At 36.8% G+C, this 22,845-nt stretch overlaps 1 protein-coding gene across 1 annotated transcript; it reads left to right on the forward strand.

The window, feature by feature from the left end:
* Window positions 1–19,049: 19,049 nt before the first annotated feature.
* LOC106330448 (uncharacterized mitochondrial protein AtMg00810-like) lies at window positions 19,050–19,532 on the forward strand. Its single transcript, XM_013768911.1, has one exon. The coding sequence runs from the start codon at window positions 19,050–19,052 to the stop codon at window positions 19,530–19,532; it is 483 nt and encodes a 160-aa protein (XP_013624365.1).
* The last annotated feature ends 3,313 nt before the right edge of the window (window positions 19,533–22,845 follow it).

Genomic DNA, 22,845 nt, shown 5'->3' on the forward strand with positions numbered 1-22,845 from the left:
GATCTCGTTAAAATCACCACCGAGGATCCAGGGAATGTCTGAGAGGTTTAGCATTTGGTAAAGTTGGAGAAGCTCCACCCACAAGCCAGTCCTTTCAACTCTTTCATTTGAAGCATAGATCGATGTGTAAATGAAAGGAGCGATAGTAGGGAAACGGACTTCACATGTAACTTGTTGCCTCGACTGGTTCAAAATGGTGACTTTCACAGGGTCCTTCCAGACGACAATGATTCTTCCGTCTTCATCAGAGGAGTGATTAGAAAGGTAATTCCAACCACGACAAAGGGTAGACATAAGTGGGGCTAGATTATGTTCCTTTATATGAGTTTCTAGGATAGTACCAAAAAGAGGCTGGTGGGACTTTAGGCAATCACAAAAAAGGGCATGCTTGTCCGTGTCATTTAGACCCCGGACGTTCCAAAAAAAAACTTTTGTACACATCTAAAAGGTGGGGGGGAACTCTCCTTTAGAAAAGGAAGAGCCAGTAGCCAAAATAGAGAAAGGGTTAGGGTCAAAATAGGAAGAGGAAGAGGAAGAGGAGGGCAGGGTTAAAAGGAGAGGCGGGGCTAGTGGTTCATTGGTATGGATGGGAGGTACATGAGGTTGCAAAAAAAAGGAGTTAGGTGGTGATAAGGAAGGGTCAGAGCGAGAACGCTTTAGTGACTGCCTTAGGCGTGGGTTTGGGGGGCTTTGATGGGAAGAAAAATCAGGGAGAATAGACAGGGAAAGATGTTTGAAGGTTTGAGGTGAGGCAGTTTTTGATGATACAGGTGGGGGGGGAGGGTACAAGATGAGGGAGATTCTGTCACTAAAGGAGAAACAGAAACGGTTGAGGTTGGAGGGGTGGGGTTGGAAGTAGGGACATGCTTAGGGGTGGGTTGCTTAAGGACATATTTAGGTGGAAGGTTGCGATTTGAGGGGGCTTTTTTGGCAGAGCGTACAGCTGGTGGAGGGGGCTGAGCGATAGGAAGCAGGAGGCAATTCTTTGCAATATGTCCTAGCTCATTGCAATGAGAGCAGGTAGGAGGGAGCCAGGGGTAGGAGACTAGCACTTCCACTACTTCGCCAGATTCTCGAGTAAACTCGACCACATCAGGAGCAGGCTTTGTCAAGTCAAGCTCCACTTTGACATGAGATAGGGTAAGGCTAACCAGGTTTTTAGTAAAGTCATCTGTTTCTTTTGGCTCTCCCACTAAACCAGCTACTAAACTTAAACCTTGTTGATGGCGCAGGTCAAGAGGGACGCCTGTTAAGTGAGCCCAAAGTTGGATTGATTTTGGCGATGGAGATTGAGTTGAGTGAAGGGATGTCCACTGGATCGTATAGAACAATGAATCACCTACATACTAATAACCTTTCTCCAAGATCTTTTGTTTAAGGTAGTCGCTTTGAATCCTCACTAAAACTGTTCTTTGAGCAGGGTTGTTGTGAATCTCCAGCTTTCTCCCTTTGCCCCACATGTGATTTAGTACGCTTTGTATTTGACTGTAGGGAGGAGGCCTGCCGTTGAAACAACAGACAATAAAGTCCTTATGGAGATCAGCACCTTTCTGGAAAACAACATCAGGGATAAAAACTGATGGCCTTCCTGAAGCTGATAGGGTAACTGGAGCAAGACGCGACAGAGTTTTATCTTCAAATCGTCGGATCCTATCAACGAGAGAAGGCTTTGGTGGAGTGGGTTGGGTTTTGCTCCCTTGTACTTCGGGAGGGGTAGCAAGAAATGGGGTAGACAGTGGTTCTGTTTGTTTTTCTAGCAAGGAAGGGGAAGGTGAGTTTGAAACACCAGTATTAGGGTTAGAGGGAAGGTTTGAGGCTTTGTTTGTGTGGAGGGGGGAGCTAGGCTTAGGAGGAAGGGTAGTGAGATTTTCAATTGTAGGGTTTGTGTCAGCAGTAGTTACAGATCTGGGAAGGTCAGATCTAGTTTCAGAAACAGAAGAAGGATCTACACAATCCATCTCTGTATCAGTGGGTGAGACTAGCCGATTGGCAGTTGAAGGGGAGTTGGTAGAACGAGCCTTAGTGCTGGAGGAAGGGGAGGCTAAGGCACGAGCAGTTGGGTTGTTTGGCGAAAGAGGAGGGTAATGAGTGAGAGAGAGGTGAGGGGAGGCAATGGCAGGGTCGGGAGGGTCGGGGGGGAGGGGGGCGAGGAGGGATTAGGCTAGGCTCTTCACCGGCGGCGAGAGTCGACGGAAACAGGGCGGAAGCACAGTGGGCAGAAGCCCAGGGATTTGACATTGGGAAGCGGATCAGAGAGAGAGTTGACCGTACAGACAAAACTTATGGTTTTATAACTTGTAGGCGGAAAACCATGAAATTTGTTTTTCTTGCATGCTTTAGTGGATTATATACTTTCCCGTCAAATCGCTTAATTACCTATTTCGGTATAATTTCATCTATTGAAAATGCTGTAAATAAATATCTAAACATTGCATCAAAAATCAATTTGGTTTAGTCGACTTGTTAGTTTTTTGAAAAACAAATTTCAGCGTTAATATACGCTTTTAAATACACATTAATTTGGTAGACCTTTTATGGAAAAACTAATATCATAACTTCGTAAGAAAATTTACTCTATTCGAGCTGAGTTTTGAAGTCTACTCTAATTTTCATTACAAAATTTCGATCTCAACTATTGTCCACCACTGATTATATTCCCAAAGTAACAAAAACGACATACCAAATAATGGTGCACATGTGCTTGACTGTCCCCTTCAACCTTTTATTTCCAATCTTTATTTTTGCTCCGTTAAAGCGAAGGATGCCTTTTAGTTTTAAGTTATCTGTGAAGTACCAATCACAGGGATTTTGTAAGGAAACCTTTTATCATCTTTAAGATATCAAATGATATGATACTTCATATCTCATGTGCTCCCCCACCTGCACATAGCTTATCCATCACCTATCTCAATTATTTGCATCATTATGTAATGGTATGGTCACTACCAAACATATATAGGATAAAGCAAACCGAATTTTTTGGTAGCTTTTCCCATCAGAACTCAATTTTAAAGTTTAATATACATCTATATATCTTTATGCAAGTTAAATTTACATGAACCATAAGATCTTTAAACATCTAGGTCAATCACATAATAGAATCATATGATTGTTTACAGAGTTACATGGATTCATTTTGTCTGAGAGATCTTCCTGAATTGATTAAATCATGAATGGAAAATGAACAACTCAATCTCTTCTTAGGAACTTTTTGGTTTCTCTCGCTTTGCCTATAACGTTAGTTGTTGCTTTTAGAATATATTTATGATGGTCTAAAAATATGTATTTATACATAGAGAGAGAACATAATTCCTCTTTATGGTTTCTTTTGATTAATCTCAACCGTCCATTTTCAATTTCATTGGTTCCAAATATACTAAGAAATAACAATATACAAATAGTAAACAGATAAGTATAAGACCATATAAAAGAGAAAGGAAATATTCCTTACACTTTAATCACGATAGAATAATTTATTCAATAAAGAGTTATGTTGTTTCTTTTTACAAAAGCCATGAATGTATTATAAATAAGTTAACTATGGGTAATTTTCTTTGAGTTTTGATGTTATTTTAGACTTCTTTATACGTACATACAACACGGCTAAAGGGTAATGATAGCATATATTGGAAACAATGATGATTTCATACCTGTTCATTTTGGGTAAAAGGTATGATAATGTAAAGTGGGATAGTGTAATTAGGATATCAATAATCACTAAAGTGATCCTTAAATAAATTGACTAGATAAGGGCTTCCAAGGTGATTGAGAGGGCGATTTCACAGATCGAATACTTCCTTTAAAGTTTTGATCTCCACCTGATCAGTACGTTCATTGGCGTGCTGGTTTCCTCCTAGACGACGATCCTCTCCATGGCGATCTGACAATCACTGGTAATGTGGTTCCATCTCTGCCGTCTCTCTCACGTGCAAGGTGACCCGCAGTTTCCACTCCTCCGACGGTTTTCGGTGACTCTCATCGCTCACGAGAGCTTCGGGATCTCTCTTACGGGGATCTCTCTTACGGCTTCGGTGATCTTCTTGTGTTTCAACCGCAACGATGCTGTGCTCTGGTTTGGCTTGAGTTCCTGGTAGCTTGCGATTGAGATATTTCCATTGAAATACCAATTTCCCTCTGATTAATACAATCTTTGTTGTAGAGATCAACTGCTGTTTACTGTCTATTGTCTCTGTTTCCGCGACTTCTCTCTGTCTCAGTTACGATCCATCTCAACAAGGATCAGATTCAGTGTTGCTCTGTATTGGTCGTTTCCGTAGTGATCGTTTGGACTCGTATGATCTGATCCGCGAGAGACGGTCTTGTTTTGCTTCGACCATAAGTCACAGTAGTAGTCTTGTTCTTTCTTGACCCTAGTATCTCCGTATAGGGTTGTTTCACCAGAACAAATCCAACCATTGGATGGATATTAAAGACAAGGGAATTCTCTATGAAGAAGATGATGAACCGATCAAGCTAACTGATCAAGACACTACTCAAAACATTACAAAGTTTCTGCTGTCTTTGATCGGCAAGATACTTAATCCAAAGAAACAAAATGTTGAAAAGCTTCTTCAGAAAATGCCATCACGATGGGGCATGGAGGAACACATTACCGCTAACGATTTGGGCAATGGAAAGTTTCTTTTGAACTTTACCACAGAGGATGGTCTTAACTCTGTCCTTCGACAGGGTCCTTTTCACTTCAACTTCTGTATGTTTGTGCTGGTTCGATGGGAACCTATTGTCCATGACGATTACCCCTGGATAATTCCTTTATGAACTCGATTGATTGGTGTGCCTCTACACCTTTGGACTGACAATAATCTGAAGGGGATAGGATATCGGTTGGGTCACGTCCATCAGGCAGAATGCTTATTGATTCAAATACTCGTCGGCCGCTGAAGTTCGCGAGAAAGGCTGAATCTCCGGAAGGAGACGAGGTCACAATTGAGATCAAGTATGAAATGCTATTCAAGCATTGCTCTACTTGTAGTATGCTTACCCACGAGAAGGAGTATTGTCCTTCTGTGAACGCTCATGCCATGATACTTCCACCGCTGATCCGCCCTGGTGTCTTTGCACTGGTTCAAGTACCAGAAGAACGAGCACAATATCAGCCTGTAGAGAAGGAGCCTCAGACAAGAACACAGATTACGCGATCTCACAGTGAGCACAAGTCTCGGCATTTCAACGGTTCGAGATATGGCCATAGTGAAAGGATATATAATCTGGAGTTTGTTTCCTCACGTGACGAAAGCAGAGGTCATGCTAATAGGATCATTCGACGTCGGGATGATCTCTCTCGGAGCAGCCGGTATGGTGGTTCGTGAGCTGGTAGCGGTCCTTATGATCGCAATCAAGGAGTAGTCTGGAGGGAGAATAAGGTACAAAATCGACAAGGAACAGAGCCTATGCGCGATTACTTGGAAAGAGGAACGGGTGCGCAAGATGTTATCTTTTACGAACACATATCTAGACAGAGTAATGGCTCCACAATACATGATCGCAAGAGATCTGAGCGTAAGAGCACATGGGAAGCTCAAGGTATAAGAAGGTTGGCCAGTACTATTGTTACACCAGCTCGGATTGATCATGATATGGATGAGAATGTTACCAAACGCGCCAAAGGGTCTCATCGGGCTATATCTTTTAATTCATTGGGTGAGAAGGATCTAATGGCAGCTGACGGAGATGATCAGATTATCGACGCTTTAATTGATATGGATATTGCGGACCAACAAGATGGTGGGATGATGGAATGTGAAGTGCAGAACGATGATCTAATGGTATTGGAGCTTGCAGAGATGGAGGATAAGGCAGGGCAAAACGTGGCACACAAGTCTCAGAAATCGGCTGTTAAAGCCTCGAGAGGTAGCAAGTATGGTTCCAAACTAAGTGCCCCCTTGGGTATTCAGAATAAAAAATTTGAGATTCTTCTTCGGGGATCTCCACACAAGATGTCATCTTCATCTTCGTCTCATGAAACCCGAACTACTGGTGAAACGGGAAAATCGAGACGCCATCACCTCAATTCGCAGAAACAAAAAATTGGGTCGTCTAAAAAGGATAATTCGATGGGGTCCAAACACCCATCCCACCTCCATCAATGAGGACACTCAGTTGGAACTGTCGAGGTATTGGGAACGACCTTACAGTTCGACGCCTTATGGAGATGTGTCAGAAGCATCGCCCAGGACTTGTGTTTCTTTCTGAGATGAAGAATAGGAGGCTGTTGTTGTAAAACACTCAGGCCGACTTAGGATTTGATCATTTGTTTACCGTTGAGCCACTTGGTCTCAGCGGGGGTTTAGCTCTTTTTTATATGGATGATTTGCAAGTTAATGTTTTATTTTCAAATAACAGAATGATTGACATTGAGGCAGTCATTGATGGAATAAAAGTATTTATGACGTTTGTTTATGGGGATCCTGTCCTAGATCGAAGAGAACTTGTGTGCGAACGTCTTACACGTTTCTCAACAACAAAAAATGGACATTGGTTCATGATACAAGATTTTAATGAAATTACTGGACCTAATGAAAAGGAAGGCGGAAGACAACGTTCTGACATCTCTTATCTACCTTTCAAGCAGATGTTAAATGACTGTGGTATGCTGGAGTTTCCATTTACTGGGAACATGCTCTCATGGGTAGGAAAGAGAGCTGGACGAATTACTGTTAGATGCCGTCTAGACAGAGCAGTAGAAAATGCGAATTGGCATGAGAAGTTTCCTCATTCAACTGTAAAGTACATGAGGTTATGGGGATCGGATCATCGTACGATTCTTGCAGACATTCTCACGAAACCAATCAGGAGATCTAAAAACTTCAAGTTTGATAAAAGGTGGCTAGATAGAAGTCCTTTGATATCCCTTCGAATGCAAATATCATAGAACATATAGCTAGCTGCCGGTAAGCTTTGAGTGAATGGAGGAGACAACACAATGTGGACTCAGCGAGACTGGTGGAAGAGCTTAAAGAAAAAGTGGAAGGTTTGTATGCCAATAATGATACTACGACTGAGGAAATTTCAGAAGCACTAAAAGAACTATCTGATGCTCTTAAGGCAGAGGAAATGTTTTGGAAACAAAAAAGTTGAATTTTCTGGCTCAGGGAAGGAGATAGAAACACGAAATTCTTCCATGCAGTTACTAAGCAAAGGAGAGCAAGGAATAGAATCACTCAGCTTCTTGATGCGGATGGAAATGTGGTTGTGATGAGGAAGGGTTGGTGGCCATTGCTAATAGCTACTTTAGACAAATCTTTGAGTCTTCCAATCCAGAAGATATAGAGTAGGCACTATCTGAGGTATCCTCGACTATTACTGTGCCGATGAATGACAATCTTACTGCCCCGGTCAAAAAATGGGAGGTCAAATTAGCACTCTTTGTGATGCATCCAGAGAAGGCCTCAGGTCCAGACGGTGTGACAGCTCTCTTCTACCAGAAATTCTGGGATATTGTAAAGGAAGATTTAACTTTTATCGTTAATAAATTCCTTTTTGATGGGACGATGGCCAATTGACTAAATGATACAAATATATGTCTTATCCCGAAGACACTTAAGCCAAATGAGATGTCTAAGTTCATGCCCATCAGCTTATGAAATGTAAGTTATAAGATAATTTCTAAGGTCTTATGCCATAGATTAAAGAAAGTTCTACCAGATAGAATCTCAGAAACCCAGTCAGCCTTTGTTGCTGGAAGACAGATTTCAGATAATGTTATGATAGCGCAAGAAATGTGTCATGCTCTGAAGACTAAACCGAATGGACGCAACAAGAGGATGACCATCAAGACGGATATGAGTAAAGCATATGATAGGATGGAGTGGTCATTTACTGAAGCTGTCATGCAAAAAATGGGTTTTTGAGAGACCTGGATCACTTGGATAATGAGATGTATTACATTTGTGAAATACAAAGTGCTGATGAATGGGCAACCAAGGGGAAATATCGTTCCAGGCAGATGCCTACGCCAAGGAGATCCTTTGTCTCCTTTCATCTTTATTCTATGCACGGAAGCGCTTGTTAGCCTTCTCAATCATGCAGAGAACCAAGGGAAGATAACGGGGATGCGCGTTACACGTGCGTGTCCCTCGGTATCTCACCTTCTCTTTGCTGATGATAGCTTTTTCTTCTGTAAGGCGGAGCCACGTGAATGTGAAGAAGTGATGAAAGTAGTCAGGAAGTATGGAAAAGCATCAGGCCAATGTATCAACTTTTACAAATCCTCTATACTCTTTGTAAGAGGATTAACACGACAGTCAAACAAGAGATTAAAGATACACTTGGAATACATAACGAAGGAGGAATGGGAACATAATTAGGGATCCCAAAAGATATTAGTGGATCCAAATGCAAACTCTTCTCTTTTCTTAAAGATAAGTTAATGCATAGGGTGAATGGATGGACAGGTAGATGGCTTTCGAAAAGAGGAAAAGAAGTTCTGATTAAATCTATTCTGCTTGCACTTCCGACATATGTTATGTCTACCTTCCTACTTCCATTGGAGATATGTGAAAACCTCGCGAGTGCCATCGCCCAATTTTGGTGGAGTTCAAACCCACCAAAAAGAGGAATTCACTGGGAGAAATGGGAAAAGGTTTGTTTGCCAAGGGAAGAAGGTGGGATTGGCTTCCGTATGATCCACGAGTTTAACCTCTCCTTGCTAGCAAAACAATTATGGAGATTAGTCCAATACCATGATTCACTCATTGCCCGAATCTTGAGGGGAAGGCATTACCGATTGAGTTCGCCTTTGCGAGTAAACTCTGTGAGCAGTCCATCCTATGTGTGGACTAGCATTTCAGCTGCACGAAAATTACTGCTATTTGGAATCAGACAGAAGATTCATTCTGGATATGAGGTCAAGGTATGGGAAGACCCCTGGATTCCTACAATTCCAGCGAGGCCGGCTGCACCTGTAGCTCCAGTTTTGCACCCAAACATGAGAGTTAGTGACCTAATTGATCAGGAAACGAAGGAATTGAATGTTGGTTTGTTGGAAGATTATGTCATCCCTGCAGATGTACCTCTCATAAGGAGTTTGGCCATAAGCTCAACCCATCGCCATGATACATTATGCTGGTCCTATACTATGAATGGTCAGTACACACTTAAATCTGGATATTGGGTAGCTCATCACTTATTAAAACTTGGGGTTGAAAAGGAGGTACTGGAGCCATGTATCACCAAGCTCCAAGCCTTTGCTTGGAAGGTAAAAGTGCCTAAAAAGATATGTCATCTTATATGGCAATTGATAACAGGTCATGCTGCTGTAACGAGGAACTTAGTACGACGTAATATGAGGTGCGATAATTATTGCCCACGATGTGGAGAACCAGACGAATCCGTAACTCATGCCATCTTCGAGTGTCCGCCAGTTTGGTCCCTCTCGGCGACTCCTACAAGTCCAGATATCTTCCCGGTACCGAGTATTATGCCAATATGGACTATCTCTTTTGGAGGAAAAACATCATTCTTGAACCTGAATTAGACATGGATCTTTATCCTTGGTTAATTTGGTTCATTTAGAAGGCCCGTAATGACAAGCTCTTTAGGGGGATAGACAGAGACCCATTGAAGTTAGCTTGTCATGCAGAGAGTGAATGTCAAGTGTGGTTTAATGCAAATGAGATGGTGTCGCCAATTGTACAAGATCACTGAAATGAGGAATCTCAAGTCTTATGCTTGAGAAATATTTGCTTGATAGATGGGTCATGGACACCCACAGCTCAGTTCAGTGGATGTGGATGGGTATGGATGGACAGTATGGGAAAGGCTCAGCTTATGGGGACACGAAACCACATTCGACGGGAATCACCTTTGCATTCGGAAGTAGAAGCACTGCGATGGGCGATGGAAAATATGCTTCAACATTCGACATGCCAGAGCTTTGGGACAGATTGCAAGGAGCTGATTGCTATGATAAAGGAGTCTCTTGTATGGCCGAACTTTGCAACAGAATTAGAAAGGATTGAGATTCTGCAGATATGCTTCCCAGACTTCAAGATCACCTATGTTCCACGCATGCAAAATCAGATTTCTGATTCTTTAGCTAAGATTGCTAGGTCTTTTCATAGGGAACTTTATTTTGTTGGTTGTTCTATTCCGGTTTAGCTACCCAGATCACCTCAAGTTTGAGTAATAGAATAGCCTATCGTTGTCAAAAATAAAATAAATAAATAAATTGACTAGGTAATGCGAATAATAGCCTATATGATACCTGTAATTCAGATAAATTAAATTATTGCCGATATAAATAATGGCCATATTTTGATTTGTATATTTCAAATAGTTTTATGTAAATTTGGATGATTTTGTTCGTTTTTTTTTTTTTTTCTGTTTTCTCGTAATCTAATCCTAAACCAACGAGTCACACGCCATAGCAATTATATCTAGAATAATTTTGTTAATTCTAGAAAATTCGTGGGGTTTTTTTTTGGTTAAATGTGGTATATAGTTTTGGCACAACTGAAAAACAAAAAAAGGTTTTTTTTTTTTCAAATATGACTCAAAACTCAAGGTTAAACATAAAACTAACCCATGATTTTTTTTTTTTGCAATTTTTATTTGCTCTATTCAGGCCAAAAGCTCGGATTATTTACGAAATTGTCACTATTTTTTTCGAAAATAAGTTTTTTACTCTCTTATCCTCATTTTCTTCGAGTATTTACAATATTCCTATTGTCATCAATACACCAACCATCATGAACAACCAATTTGAAGCTCTTAATGTACCTAAAAATCGATTTTGACTCCTTCTATCTCATTTCTTATGAACTAAAAACAATATCTCTCTCACTTTGTCTCTATACTTATCCAAAAAACCTAAGATTTTGTTTCTAATTTTTTTAAAGTTCATAGAACCATTTATGCTATGATTCGTGGTCATTAACAAGTATGTTGTTTTGGTGGTGAAGTATTGTGTGGTTGGAGAAGCTAAACAAGTTATCTCACTGGTTAAAGCTATGAAATGATTCTAAATTATTTTCTGTCCGTCAGAAGATTTCCGTGTAACTCTTCTCCAACGAGAAGACTTACACGAAAGTCTTCTGGTTAATGCATAAGTTAGTTTCGCAAGTGACTTTATGTGTATCTTTGAGAGACGACTTCTCTCGAAGTCTTCCAGTTTTCTTTGTTTTCAAAAAAATTAGAGAAGACTTCCCGGTAAGTCGTCTAGGATAAACATGTTAATTTTTCATTTGACCGGATTGTGTCAGAAATTTTACTTTTCCTAAACGACTTACACGGAAGCGTCCAACAGAAAAATAAAAATACAAAATTTAATTTTTACTAAACGACTTCCAAGTTAATCGTTTCAGGTTACTTTTGCAATTGAAAAATATAACCTAAATATTTAATTTTATCCGGACGACCTCCATGTAAGTTTTCCGGTAGACAACTTACACAGAAGTCTTCCAGGATTTTATTCTGAGATTCTGGTCAAACCTTGGTTATTACAGAAGACTTTTGTGTAAGTCGTCTACCGGAAGACTTACATGGAAGTCGTCTGGATAAAATAAAATATTTAAGTTTTATTTTTCAGTTGCAAGAAGTAACTTGAAACGACTTATATGGAAGTCGTCTAGAAAAAAATATATTTAAATTTTATTTTTCTATTGGACGACTTCCGTGTAAGTCGTCTAGGAAAAATCAAATTTCTGACACATAAAGTCAATTGCAAAACTAACCTATGCATTGACCAAAAGACTTCTGTGTAAGTCTTCCGGACGACTTCTGTGGAAGTCGTCTACGTAAACGTTTAATAAATTTTCATTTTCTCTTAAACTATAAAGACTTTTTAACATTTTCTTGTTAATTCATATATATTAGTCAATATTGGGGCTCCTGGATAAAATCCATAACTTAATTGGTGATAATTATGAGGTTAACAACATTCATGCTTATTAATGTTTCTAGCTAATGAGAGAAGAAGTTTTCTGGGTTAGTTTTTGTAAAACTTGTATTTTCAACTTTAAGATATATATTTTTTAATTTTCAAAAGCGTTAAGTAACTTCAAGAATATCAAGTTATATGGTTTAATGTGTCTTCCTAGATCATAAGATATACTTTTTAACTTTCATGAAATTTGAAATTTTAATTTTCACCTAAAATTCGAGTTTCCCCCTTATATTTCCCTCTTATATTTAAATTTTCATCTTAAAATTTAAGTCTTCCGAAAAGTCTTATGAGAAGAAGTCTTCCGGAAGATTTTCCAGAAGAATTCTAGAGAAACTGTTATAGGTTTGAACTAATGTAATGTTTGATCTTTGTGAATTTGACTAAGTTTTTTTTGAAAAGTTTTCTCCATTAGCTGTAGTAAATTTGACTATTTTTTGTATTATTGTGTTTTGCTATTGAAGTTTGACTAAATTTGACTAATTGTTTCTTGAGAAGTTTTCCAAAAGCATTCAAATGGCTTCAAAACATAGAAAAACTTCAAAAATAAGGTATGAGCTTAAAACAACCAAAAGAATTTTCAAAAAGTAAGAGTTTTAAGCAACAAGAGGTTACCAAATAAGAAAATATGATTTATAGATCCACCTTTTAAAAAGTGGAAGATGAAAACCATGTAATGAAAAACCTACAAAACAAAATGAATTAGTGAGAATGACATGAGACATAAAATGATAAATTGATATAAAGTTTGGTGTTTACAAAACATGAAAAATTGTGAAAATATAAGAGCTTTAAGCAACAAGAGGTTACCAAATGAAGAAAATCAGACATATAAACTTACCAAAATACTTAGATCTGAAATGAAAGAGGAGACATGGGAGAAGACTTTGTCATAAGTCTTTTAAATTCTCTAGTGCATTAAATGTTAGAAGACTTCCGAGAAGACTTCTAGAGAAGTCGTCTATGTCTGTCTCAAATCTGAAAAACATGCATATCCAAAAGAATTCAAATGTCTTCAAAACATAGAAAAACTTCAAAAATAAAGTACGAGCTTAAAACAACCAAAAGAATTTTCAAAAGGTAAGAGCTTTATGCAACAATAGGTTACCAAATAAGAAAATATGATTTATAGATCTACCTTTAAAGGAGTGGAAGATGAAAATCATGTAATGAAAAACCTGCAAAAACAAAATAAATCAGTAAGAAGACATGAAATAAACTATAAATTGATATAAAGTTTGGTGTTTTTAAATTCAAAGAGATTAGAGAGAGGTTGGAGAGTTTTAGAATTGGAAACATTACATTTTTGTTGCAGCCATTTGAGTAGAAGAGAGAGAATGTGTAAATTGTCTTTATAAAGGGAGACAAAAATTCCAATAAGGTTAAATTTTTGTTGGGATCGAAAACGGATACGACGAAGTTAATGTCCAAATCTCCGCGAAAATTAGCATGAGCATTTTCTACGAAAGTGATTCTTCGTAAAAAATATCTTTACAAAGAGCCTTGCGGTAAAACTCTTATTCTAATCTCGATCGAGCTAAATACCGATTGTCCCAAGGCAACAGACACGTATCCAAACCGGCCACGGACAAGCTCGAGTATGGCAATCGGACCATGCACAAGCCAAGCTCGGTCGCTACGTAGCGACCGAGCACACACACGGCTCGGTCGCTACGTAGCGATTGAGCACACAAACGGCTCGGTCGCTACGTACCAAAGCTCGGTCGCTACGTAGCGACCGAGCACACACACGGCTCGGGGCTCGGTCGCTACGTAGCGACCGAGCACGCACATGGCTCGGTCGCTACGTAGCGACCGAGCACGTACGCGGTTCGATCGTTACGTAGCGACCGAACTCTCCCATAACGTCGATACGACACGAATCCATGCATTCTCGTCTACTCTTTAATGCTATCTCCCGTGAGCCATGGCTAAACCATTCTTTGTTTCTCATCACTCGAAGTCATCAGTCAAACTTTACGATAAAAACCGCGGGAAGTTAGTTTTTATCGAAGAAACCGTAATAAACGTTTCGAGTCAAAGACGGCCCAAAGAGACCTAAAACGTAGCTCGAAGCCCACTTACGATTTCTTAAGCGAAGACCCATAAGCCTTATGACGGTTTATGCTTGGTTCGTAAGGCAAGATAAATGTCAAGTTTCCGCCGATAAATGTAAAGTTTCCGAAGATAATCACGAAGATCGAGGAAATTGGAGTATCTCCATTTTTGAGCTATGACGGCTTAAGGGCAGAAAAGGAAAGGCGCAAACTGACGTAGGAGCAAGTATATAAGGAGCCCTAAGCGAGAGACAAGAGGGGGAGAGACACAGCAAAAAACTTAGCACTTAGAGCGATTTAGGCAATTTTTCGTTTTTGTTATTCGAGCTGCGACTCAATTAGGTTTAGCAGCTTTAGGGTTTTAGAACTAGAAATCTCGCCGACAGCTCTCGCAGCCCAGGCTCTTACCTTGTTGTAGCGCTCAAACGCGAATTCGGAATAAGATCTACTTTGCTCTCTTTTCGATTTCTCATATTTTATCGATTTTATTTCGTGTTCTGATTGTTTGGCGTGTGGTATTAGCAGATATCCGGAACCTTTGGGAAACTAGGGTTCTCCTACTTTCCTTATTTAAACGGAAATCGACAGTATGAATTTCGATTCCCACAATTTTTTCGATTTAGAAGACTTTCAAGTAAGTCTTCTAATAGAAGACTAAAATATTTTTATTGGAAAACTAAAATATTTTTAAGGGGAGTTAGAAGACTTTAAGGGAAGTATTCTAACTGATACAATACTAATCACCGGAAGATTTCCCAGAAGTCGTCTAGACCCTAAATATAAATCCTAAACTCAAATAGGTAATTAAATAGAAACAAAAACTTCATTAAACTTAAAAAGTGTTTAATATACACAAAACTAAACATATACTCCCTCTGTTACTTAATATTACATATTCTAGGAAAAAAATTTGTTTTAAAAAGATTCATTTTTTACATTTTCAAGACATGTTTTATTAACTAATTGCAAATTTCAAAAAACTTAATTGCATTTACTGAATTGTTATTGGTTTAAAATTATGAAACAAAGATAAACACAAAAAAATATGCAAATTTAATATGTTTTATTAAAATGTGTGAAAAATCTAGAATATGCAACATTAAAAAACAGAGGGAGTATATGTCAAAATTTAAATTTTCAAAAAAATGTTAAGCTTCCAAAATCTAACCATAAGAATACATACAATATTACAACATATGTTGTCAAACCCTAAATCAAAGAATATCATGACTCTCTATTTTTACTCATCTATGTTGAAAACAATTCAATTTTATTATACTTTAATTTATATCACTTACAATTGTTTATAATTACATGAATTCAATTTTTTTCTATCAAAATATTTTTTTAAAAAATTTATAAATTATTTTAAGTTATAATATATGAGAAGAGTTACAGAACTTCAGAGGACTTACAAAATCTCAAAAGACTTTACGGAGTAATATCGTAAAAATGAATTATGGTTTTTTGTTTGGTCATAAGGAACTGGTTGTAATTTCACTAGCCTTTTGGGTTACTTTTGCATTTGATTCAAGTTTGGAATACTTTTAGGGTTAAAATCAAGTTTTGAGTAATATTTGAAAAATTTCCCTAAAAAAAGTTGTATTGAGAAACAATATTAAAGTTTCAAAAATTTACTGCCAATTATCTAACCTTCAAAGGGGAAACAAAGTAGTGGAGACTGAGTCCAAAGATTGAGAGTATGATCTGCCCATTTGTCAACAAGCTTTCTAAGAAGAGCAACAACACTAACTGCTAATCGCACAAAAAAGAAAGAAAAAAAACAGTCGCACCAAGCACTTAGAGCATCTCCAAAAATTTTTTCTATTTTTGAGTTTGCAAAATTCTATATTTGAAGTTTCAAAGTGTTTTTCTCCAAAACCAAAACTTCAAATTTAACTTGAAAATTATTTGTAATTTACGCTATAATCCTTATATTTTTCATAATTAATATAAATCTATAAATATTTTTATTAATAACTAGCACATATATAAAAATATTACAATAATATTAATTGATAAAATTTTACACTAAAATATAAAATTATAAATAGAAATACACAATTAAATATTATACTACAAGCAAAATACTTCCATAAAATTATTTCCGTGACGTTCCATCTTCGGTTACACAAAATTTGTTTCGACAATATTTTAGAGGTTCCGGAGCAAATTTACTAGAATATTAGTGTTGTTGTAATATTTAACTTTATGTAATACTTATGTTTTCATGTATCTTTTTTTTAAAGTTTTTCTATTAACTTTCTTTTGTAATATTCTTGTTGTGTAAATCTAGTTTTAAAATATTTAAAATATTATTTTATAACTTTTATTTAATTTTATGTGTAAAATTTGAGTTTGTAAAAAATAAATTTGAAACTTTTATGATATACACAAGTTTTAAAGATTAAAACGATAAATTAGAAAATACTTAAAAATCATAAATATGTTGTGTAATTAATTATAAAAACCAAAATGCAAACAAAAAGATGAAATTTCAAATTTGGAGTTTTGAGTAGTGAAACAATATGAAGTTTCACTCTTTAAAACTCTAAATTTGAAGTTTTGAAGTTTATTTTTGGAGAACAAAAAAACTCTTTATTTGAAGTTATAGAGTTTCTTTTTGAAATACTCTTAATCTTGTTTAAACACAAAACCTTAATGAAATAAGCATACTCTCCGTTCTATAATATAAGATGTTTTTCATAAAGCACAAGAATTAAGAAACTTAACTTTTACAATAAAATATTATCAATAGCGTAAATTTAAAATAAGTTAACCAATCGTAAATAATAGAGTAAAATATTATTGGTCAACCAGTTTCCAATAAAATTAAAGTATTTTAAAACTATCAAAACATCTTATATTTTGAAACATAAATCTTTTTCAAAACATCTTATATTATGAAACGGATGGAGTATATGTTATCAAGAAAACCACATGATCACTAGTGATGCATTCATTAGATACTGAAATAATGATATATAATGTCTTCGACTTCTGCAATGAACACAGAGAGAAGTACCACATGAACGGTGAACCCTACCACAAAACCAGAATCATCAACCAAACCCTATTTTGATTAAATAATCTACTTTTCATCATCAATATAATCAAGCACAACCAACCACGAACGTCTCTTCCTCGTCTTCCTCTTCCCACAATGTCATCAATAGCCTTCAATTCGAGACCAACAACAATGGTAAACAAAAGTAAAAGTAGCAGCAACCATCTCCATACATTTTCAGTGTAAGAAAGAGCAACAACAATGATCATATCATCAGTTACCACAGACAGAATAACAACATTGTCTATGGCCTGATTCTCCAACAAATCAATCTACAAAATAAAAGATATATACATTTTAACAGGTTGGGAGTTATTAAATTCATGTCCAACTCTATATTGTTTGATTAGTACGATATTGTCTACTTTGGGGCTTAGGCAGACCCGCATGGATTTACTTTTAGTTTCTTTCCCAAAAGGTCTCGTACTAATTAGAGTTGGACATCTCTTTATAGATTAGACACTTCTTGTCTAATTCTCCAATGTGTGAGTTAGTTTGATATCTCACATTCTCCCCCTCAAACTAAGGACCACACTCATTTCGTGTGTTTTTCCTTTTTTAGCGAATTATCTTGGCACCACCTTGTACCAATAATCGCATGGTTTCCTTTGAGAATGTTTTTCCCATAACATCACATGTTCTATGATCTTCTGACGTTTTTGCCACATACCTTCTCTTCCACCTTGAAGGGTCACATTCCTACCCGAAGGGTATTTTGGTCTTCTTGCAGATCTTCGTCAACCTGGTGCTATGATACCAATGTTGGGATTTATTAAATCCATCTCCAACTCTATATTGTTTGATTAGTACTTGTCCACTTTGGGCCTTAGGCAAGCCCGCATGGATTTACTTTTAGTTTCTTTCCCAAAAGGCCTCGTACTAATTAGAGTTTGACATCTCTTTATATATTAGACACTCCTTGTCTAATTTACCAATGTGGGACTTAGTTTGATATCTCACATTTGATACCAATTGTTGGGTTTGTGATGAGCCCATGTCCAACTCTTTGTTATCCGATTAGTACGATATTGTCCACTTTGGGCTTTAGAGGCAAGCCCGCATGGATTTACTTTTGGTTTCCTTCCCAAAAAGTCTCGTACTAATTAGAGTATTTATATATTAGACACTCCTTGTCTAATTCTCCAATGTGAGACTTAGTTTGATATCTCACATTCTCCCCCTGAAACTAAGGACCATATTTATCTCGTGTCCCACAACTTACTTTCAGGATCTTCTGACTTGATCTCTGCCACATACCTCCCAATTCTAATTCGATGGGTCTCGTTCCTATTCGAAGGGTATTTTGGTCTTCTTGCAGATCTTCTCGTCAACCTGGCTCTGATACCAATTTTGCAAGAACATAAAAGATTATAAGAACTAACTCTTCCTACTCGAAAGTTACATCGAAGCTGCAGCCATACAAGCTTGGATCGATGCAATGAAGGCAGAGATCAAATCTATCATAAAAAACAAAACCGTCAAGAAGCCGGCATGGGTGAAACCGATAGGTTTAAAGTGGGTTTATAAGATCAAGAGGAATGCAGATGGAACGGTGATCAAATACAAAGCAAGACTACTCGAAAAAGGTTACGTGCAACGACAAGACATAGACTTCAAAGAAGTATTTGCACCAGTCACTCGGATAGATACCATACGACTACTCTTAGCTTTGGCAGCGACCAATGGATGGGAGATCCATCACTTAGATGTGAAAAATGCGCTCTAAATGGAGACTTAAATGAGGATGTATACGTAACTCAGTCAGAAGGTTTTGAAGAGAAAGGTAAAGAGAACCACGTATACAAACTCAATACGTCAAGCTCCGAGAGCTTGAAACATCAAAATTGACCGTGTTCTCAAGGAGATGGAATTCACGAAGTGCACCAAGGAACCTGTGGTATATCAAAAGAAAGAGAAGGGGAAGCTTCTGATCATAGCTATATACGTCGATGACTTGTTTGTAACAAGGACTTCACTCAATGTTATCAAGCAATTCAAAGATGATATGTCAAGAAGATTTGAGATGTCAGACCTCGGGAAGCTTACATACTATCTTGGTATAGAAGTAACGCAAGGAGCTGATGGCATTCGAATCAAGCAAAGAGGATACGTGCAAGGTATACTTGTCAAGACGAAGATGGAGTCATGTAACTATACTCACGTTCCAATGCACACAAGTTTGAAAATATCAAAGGCAGAGGAGGAGCCTGAGATTGATGCAACATCGTATCAAAGCACCATAGGATGCTTAAAGTATCTTCTCTATACACAATCGGACTTGGCGTTTTCGGTTGGTGTATTAAGCAGATATATGCAGAGTCCAAGAGAGAGTCATGGAAAAGCAGTGAAACATCTACTAGGATACATAAAGGGCACTACAAAGCATGGTCTCTTTTTCAAACTGAATGGAACAACGAAGATTACATGTTACAATCACAACAGCCATAGCATAGACATTGATGATGGAAGAAGCACTACAAGGTTTATGTTCTACCTAGGAACATAGCCGATCACGTGGACATCGTGCAAGCAACCCACAGTGGCACTCTCTTCATGTGAGGCGGAGTTCATGGCAACTACGGAAGCCGAAAAACAAGCAATATGGTTAAAGGAGTTAATGGCCGAGATCATGAACAAAGAAGACAAGAAGGTCGTGTTGAAGATTGACAACAAGTCAGCGATAGCCCTCACCAAGAACCCGGTGTTTCATGGGAGAAGCAAACACATACTCTCGAAGTACCACTTCATTCGAGAATGTGTGGAGTTCGGATTGATCGAAGTTAAACACGTACCTGGAGTGGAGCAGAAGGCAGACATACTCACTAAGCCATTGGTGAGGATCAATTTCAAAGAAATGCGCAAGTTCATTGGAGTTCAGAAGATCAACATATCCGAGATTCGAGTTGGAATTAAGGGGGAAAATGTTAGATAATTCTAATTAACTTGAGGAGCAAGTTAACTTATTAAAGTGAAGTTTTGATAGGTTAAGGAAAAAAGAAAAACATATCGATTTTAGGATTTATGTTTCCATATTACTATTTGGTTAAGGAGTAGCTTAGTCCTATATAAAAAGAGTTCTCATGGAGAATTGTAACATCAAGAGAAACACATTGATTTAGGTGATGATTGTTTCAATAGTTTTTAGTTTTAGTTTTTGGTTTTTAGATTTTAGTTTTTAATTTTCAGGTTTTAGTTTTTGGTTTTTAGATTTAGATTTTGGTTTTTGGTTTTTCTGTATTTTTTTGTTTTTTTCAGAAAATAATTAATACATTACTTTAAATAATACATCAAAATAGCAATAAAATATTTAGAACTTACCATTAAAATTTATCAAATTATCCTGATTATTATTTTAAAATAAAATAAAGTAACATGTTTTTAATTATTATTTTTTATAACTTATATTATAGTAAAGTATATATCATAAAATATATATATGTTACACAAAAATAGAAATATTTAAAATGAAAACTACTTAGAAAATTTTGGTATATAAGTTATTTTTAATTTTTAAAGCTATATAAATATTATTTTCTTACCCTTATTTCACGTAAGTAAGGAGTTTAACAAATACTAGATTTTGATCCGCGCTTTGAAAGCGCGTGATATTTTATGTTATAAACATTGCAATGTTTTGGAAATCAGATTGGGCCAACCAGTCGAAAACAGTCTGACCATGACTCGTCTAATAAGTTGAGTTCGATTCAGTTTAAAATTTGGGATTTGAAAAAAAAAAACTGGAAAATCCAGTAAAACCGATGACTTGAAATTTTGTTGTAAGAAAAAATATATATGGTGATTTGAATGTTAATCTTATGTATGTCAACAATTTAAGTTCACATAGAATTCATTTTTTCCTTAAAACATGGTATATATACATATATAATATACAATAAAATTTTAAAAACCCGTTAAACTGGTCAGACCAATCAACCTGGATTTTAGAAAAAATTGGAAAATCCAGTAAAAAGATGATTTCGAACAATAAAAACTGTATTTGAAAAAACCCGGAAAACTCAGTAAAACCTTTATAGTCTTTTAACTGTTCTAAGAATTTTGTTATGAAGCTGTTAGTGATTAATTAGTTTTTTCTTTTCAGTTTTCACATATTTTTTCATACGAAAAATTATAAGTCTTATCCCCACTTGTCATCTAAATATTATATGTTTCAAATTTTTCCATTAATATAAGATTTGAAATTTTGTTGTAAGAAAAAATATACATGGTGATTTGAATGTTAATCTTATGTATATCAATAATTTAAGTTCATATAGAATTCCTCTTCTTTTTTTCTCAAAGCATATGGTATATATACATATATAATTATAATAAATTTTAAAAACCCTTAAACATGTTAAATAGGTCAGACGAGTCAACCAATATATATACTGAGTCGATCTTGGTTTGGTTTTCAAAATGTTTAGAGAGTAACATGATAAATGTTTTGCTATAAATTAATAGTTTTATATTATTATTTTCTAACGTGTGTATAAATATTACCAATAATTAATATTTCATTAATATTTTATAGAACTATACAATTTTTTTTTTTGACTTCGAACGGCCTTTCTATTGCTCAAGCTTGAGGTGGTCTGGGTAACCAGACCGGAATAGAACAACCAATGAAAAGTAACTCCCTACGAAATGTCCTAGCAGTCTTAGCTAAAAAATCAGAATACTGGTTGCACACTCGTGGCACATGAGTGATTTTGAAATCCGGAAAACAAATCTGCAGCGTTTCTATCTTCTCCAATTCTGTCTTGAAGCTTGGCCACTCCTGGGGTTCCTTTATCATTGCAATCAGCTCCTTGCAGTATGTTCCAAAGTTCTGGCATGGCGAGTGTTGAAGCATATCCTCCATCGCCCATCGCAGTGCTTCTACCTCCGAATGCAATGCTGATTCACGTCGAGTGAAATTTCGTGTTCCCATAAGTTGTATGTTCTCCCCACTATCCATTCAGACCCAATCACATCCACTAAATCGATCAGAAGCTCTCCAAGATCCATCTAACAAGCAAATATTACCCAAGCTTAAGACTTGGTTTTCCTCATTATTGCTGGCCTGTACCACTGGTGGTATCATCTCATTTGCATTAAACCATGCTTGACACTCACTTTCTGCGTATCGAACTAGTTCCAAAGGGTCTCTGTATATTCCCTTGAAAAGTTTATCATTACGAACCTTCCAAATATACCATATTATCCAGGGATAAGGATCCCTGTCTTGGTCCGGTTCTAAGATGTCATTCTTCCTCCAGAAGAGATAGTCCATGTTTGTGTAGACGCTTGACACCGGAAATGTACATGGGCTTGTAGGAGTTGCTGATAAGGACCATACTTGGAGAGCTAGAGGACATTCAAATATTGCATGAGTTACATATTCTTCTATTTCTCCACACCTTGAGCAATAATTATCGCACTTCATATTCCGTCTTACTAGATTCCTCGTTACTGCCACCTGACCCGTTATCAATTGCCAGACTTTCAACTTCCAAGCAAAATCTTGAAGTTTAGTGATCAACTACGCTAAGTTAATAATTTTGCTAAAAATTAAATGGTCAAGCATATTAACTGTGGTGGTCAGATATGATGGTCAGCTATGGGGGTCAATTTAATCGTGAAGTTTGCATATATTGTGGTCAACTACATTAAGCTATTAATTTTGCAAAATAACAAAATTCCTTTTAATATGGAAGTTGAGAGATATTGTTGATTAAACATACAATTTGGGTATCGTGATTTCTGCATATATCATGTATCCATTTCAATAACTAAATTATAGCAACTGGAGTTTATTTGAACGTTTTATGAATGATTTT

This window comes from Brassica oleracea, chromosome C3 (genome assembly GCF_000695525.1).
Source record: "Brassica oleracea var. oleracea cultivar TO1000 chromosome C3, BOL, whole genome shotgun sequence".
Lineage (NCBI taxonomy): Eukaryota > Viridiplantae > Streptophyta > Magnoliopsida > Brassicales > Brassicaceae > Brassica > Brassica oleracea.

What these genes read in the sequence shown, in the direction of transcription:
- LOC106330448 (XM_013768911.1), top strand. Translation starts at nt 19,050, where the DNA reads ATGTCAGACCTCGGGAAGCTTACATACTATCTTGGTATAGAAGTAACG.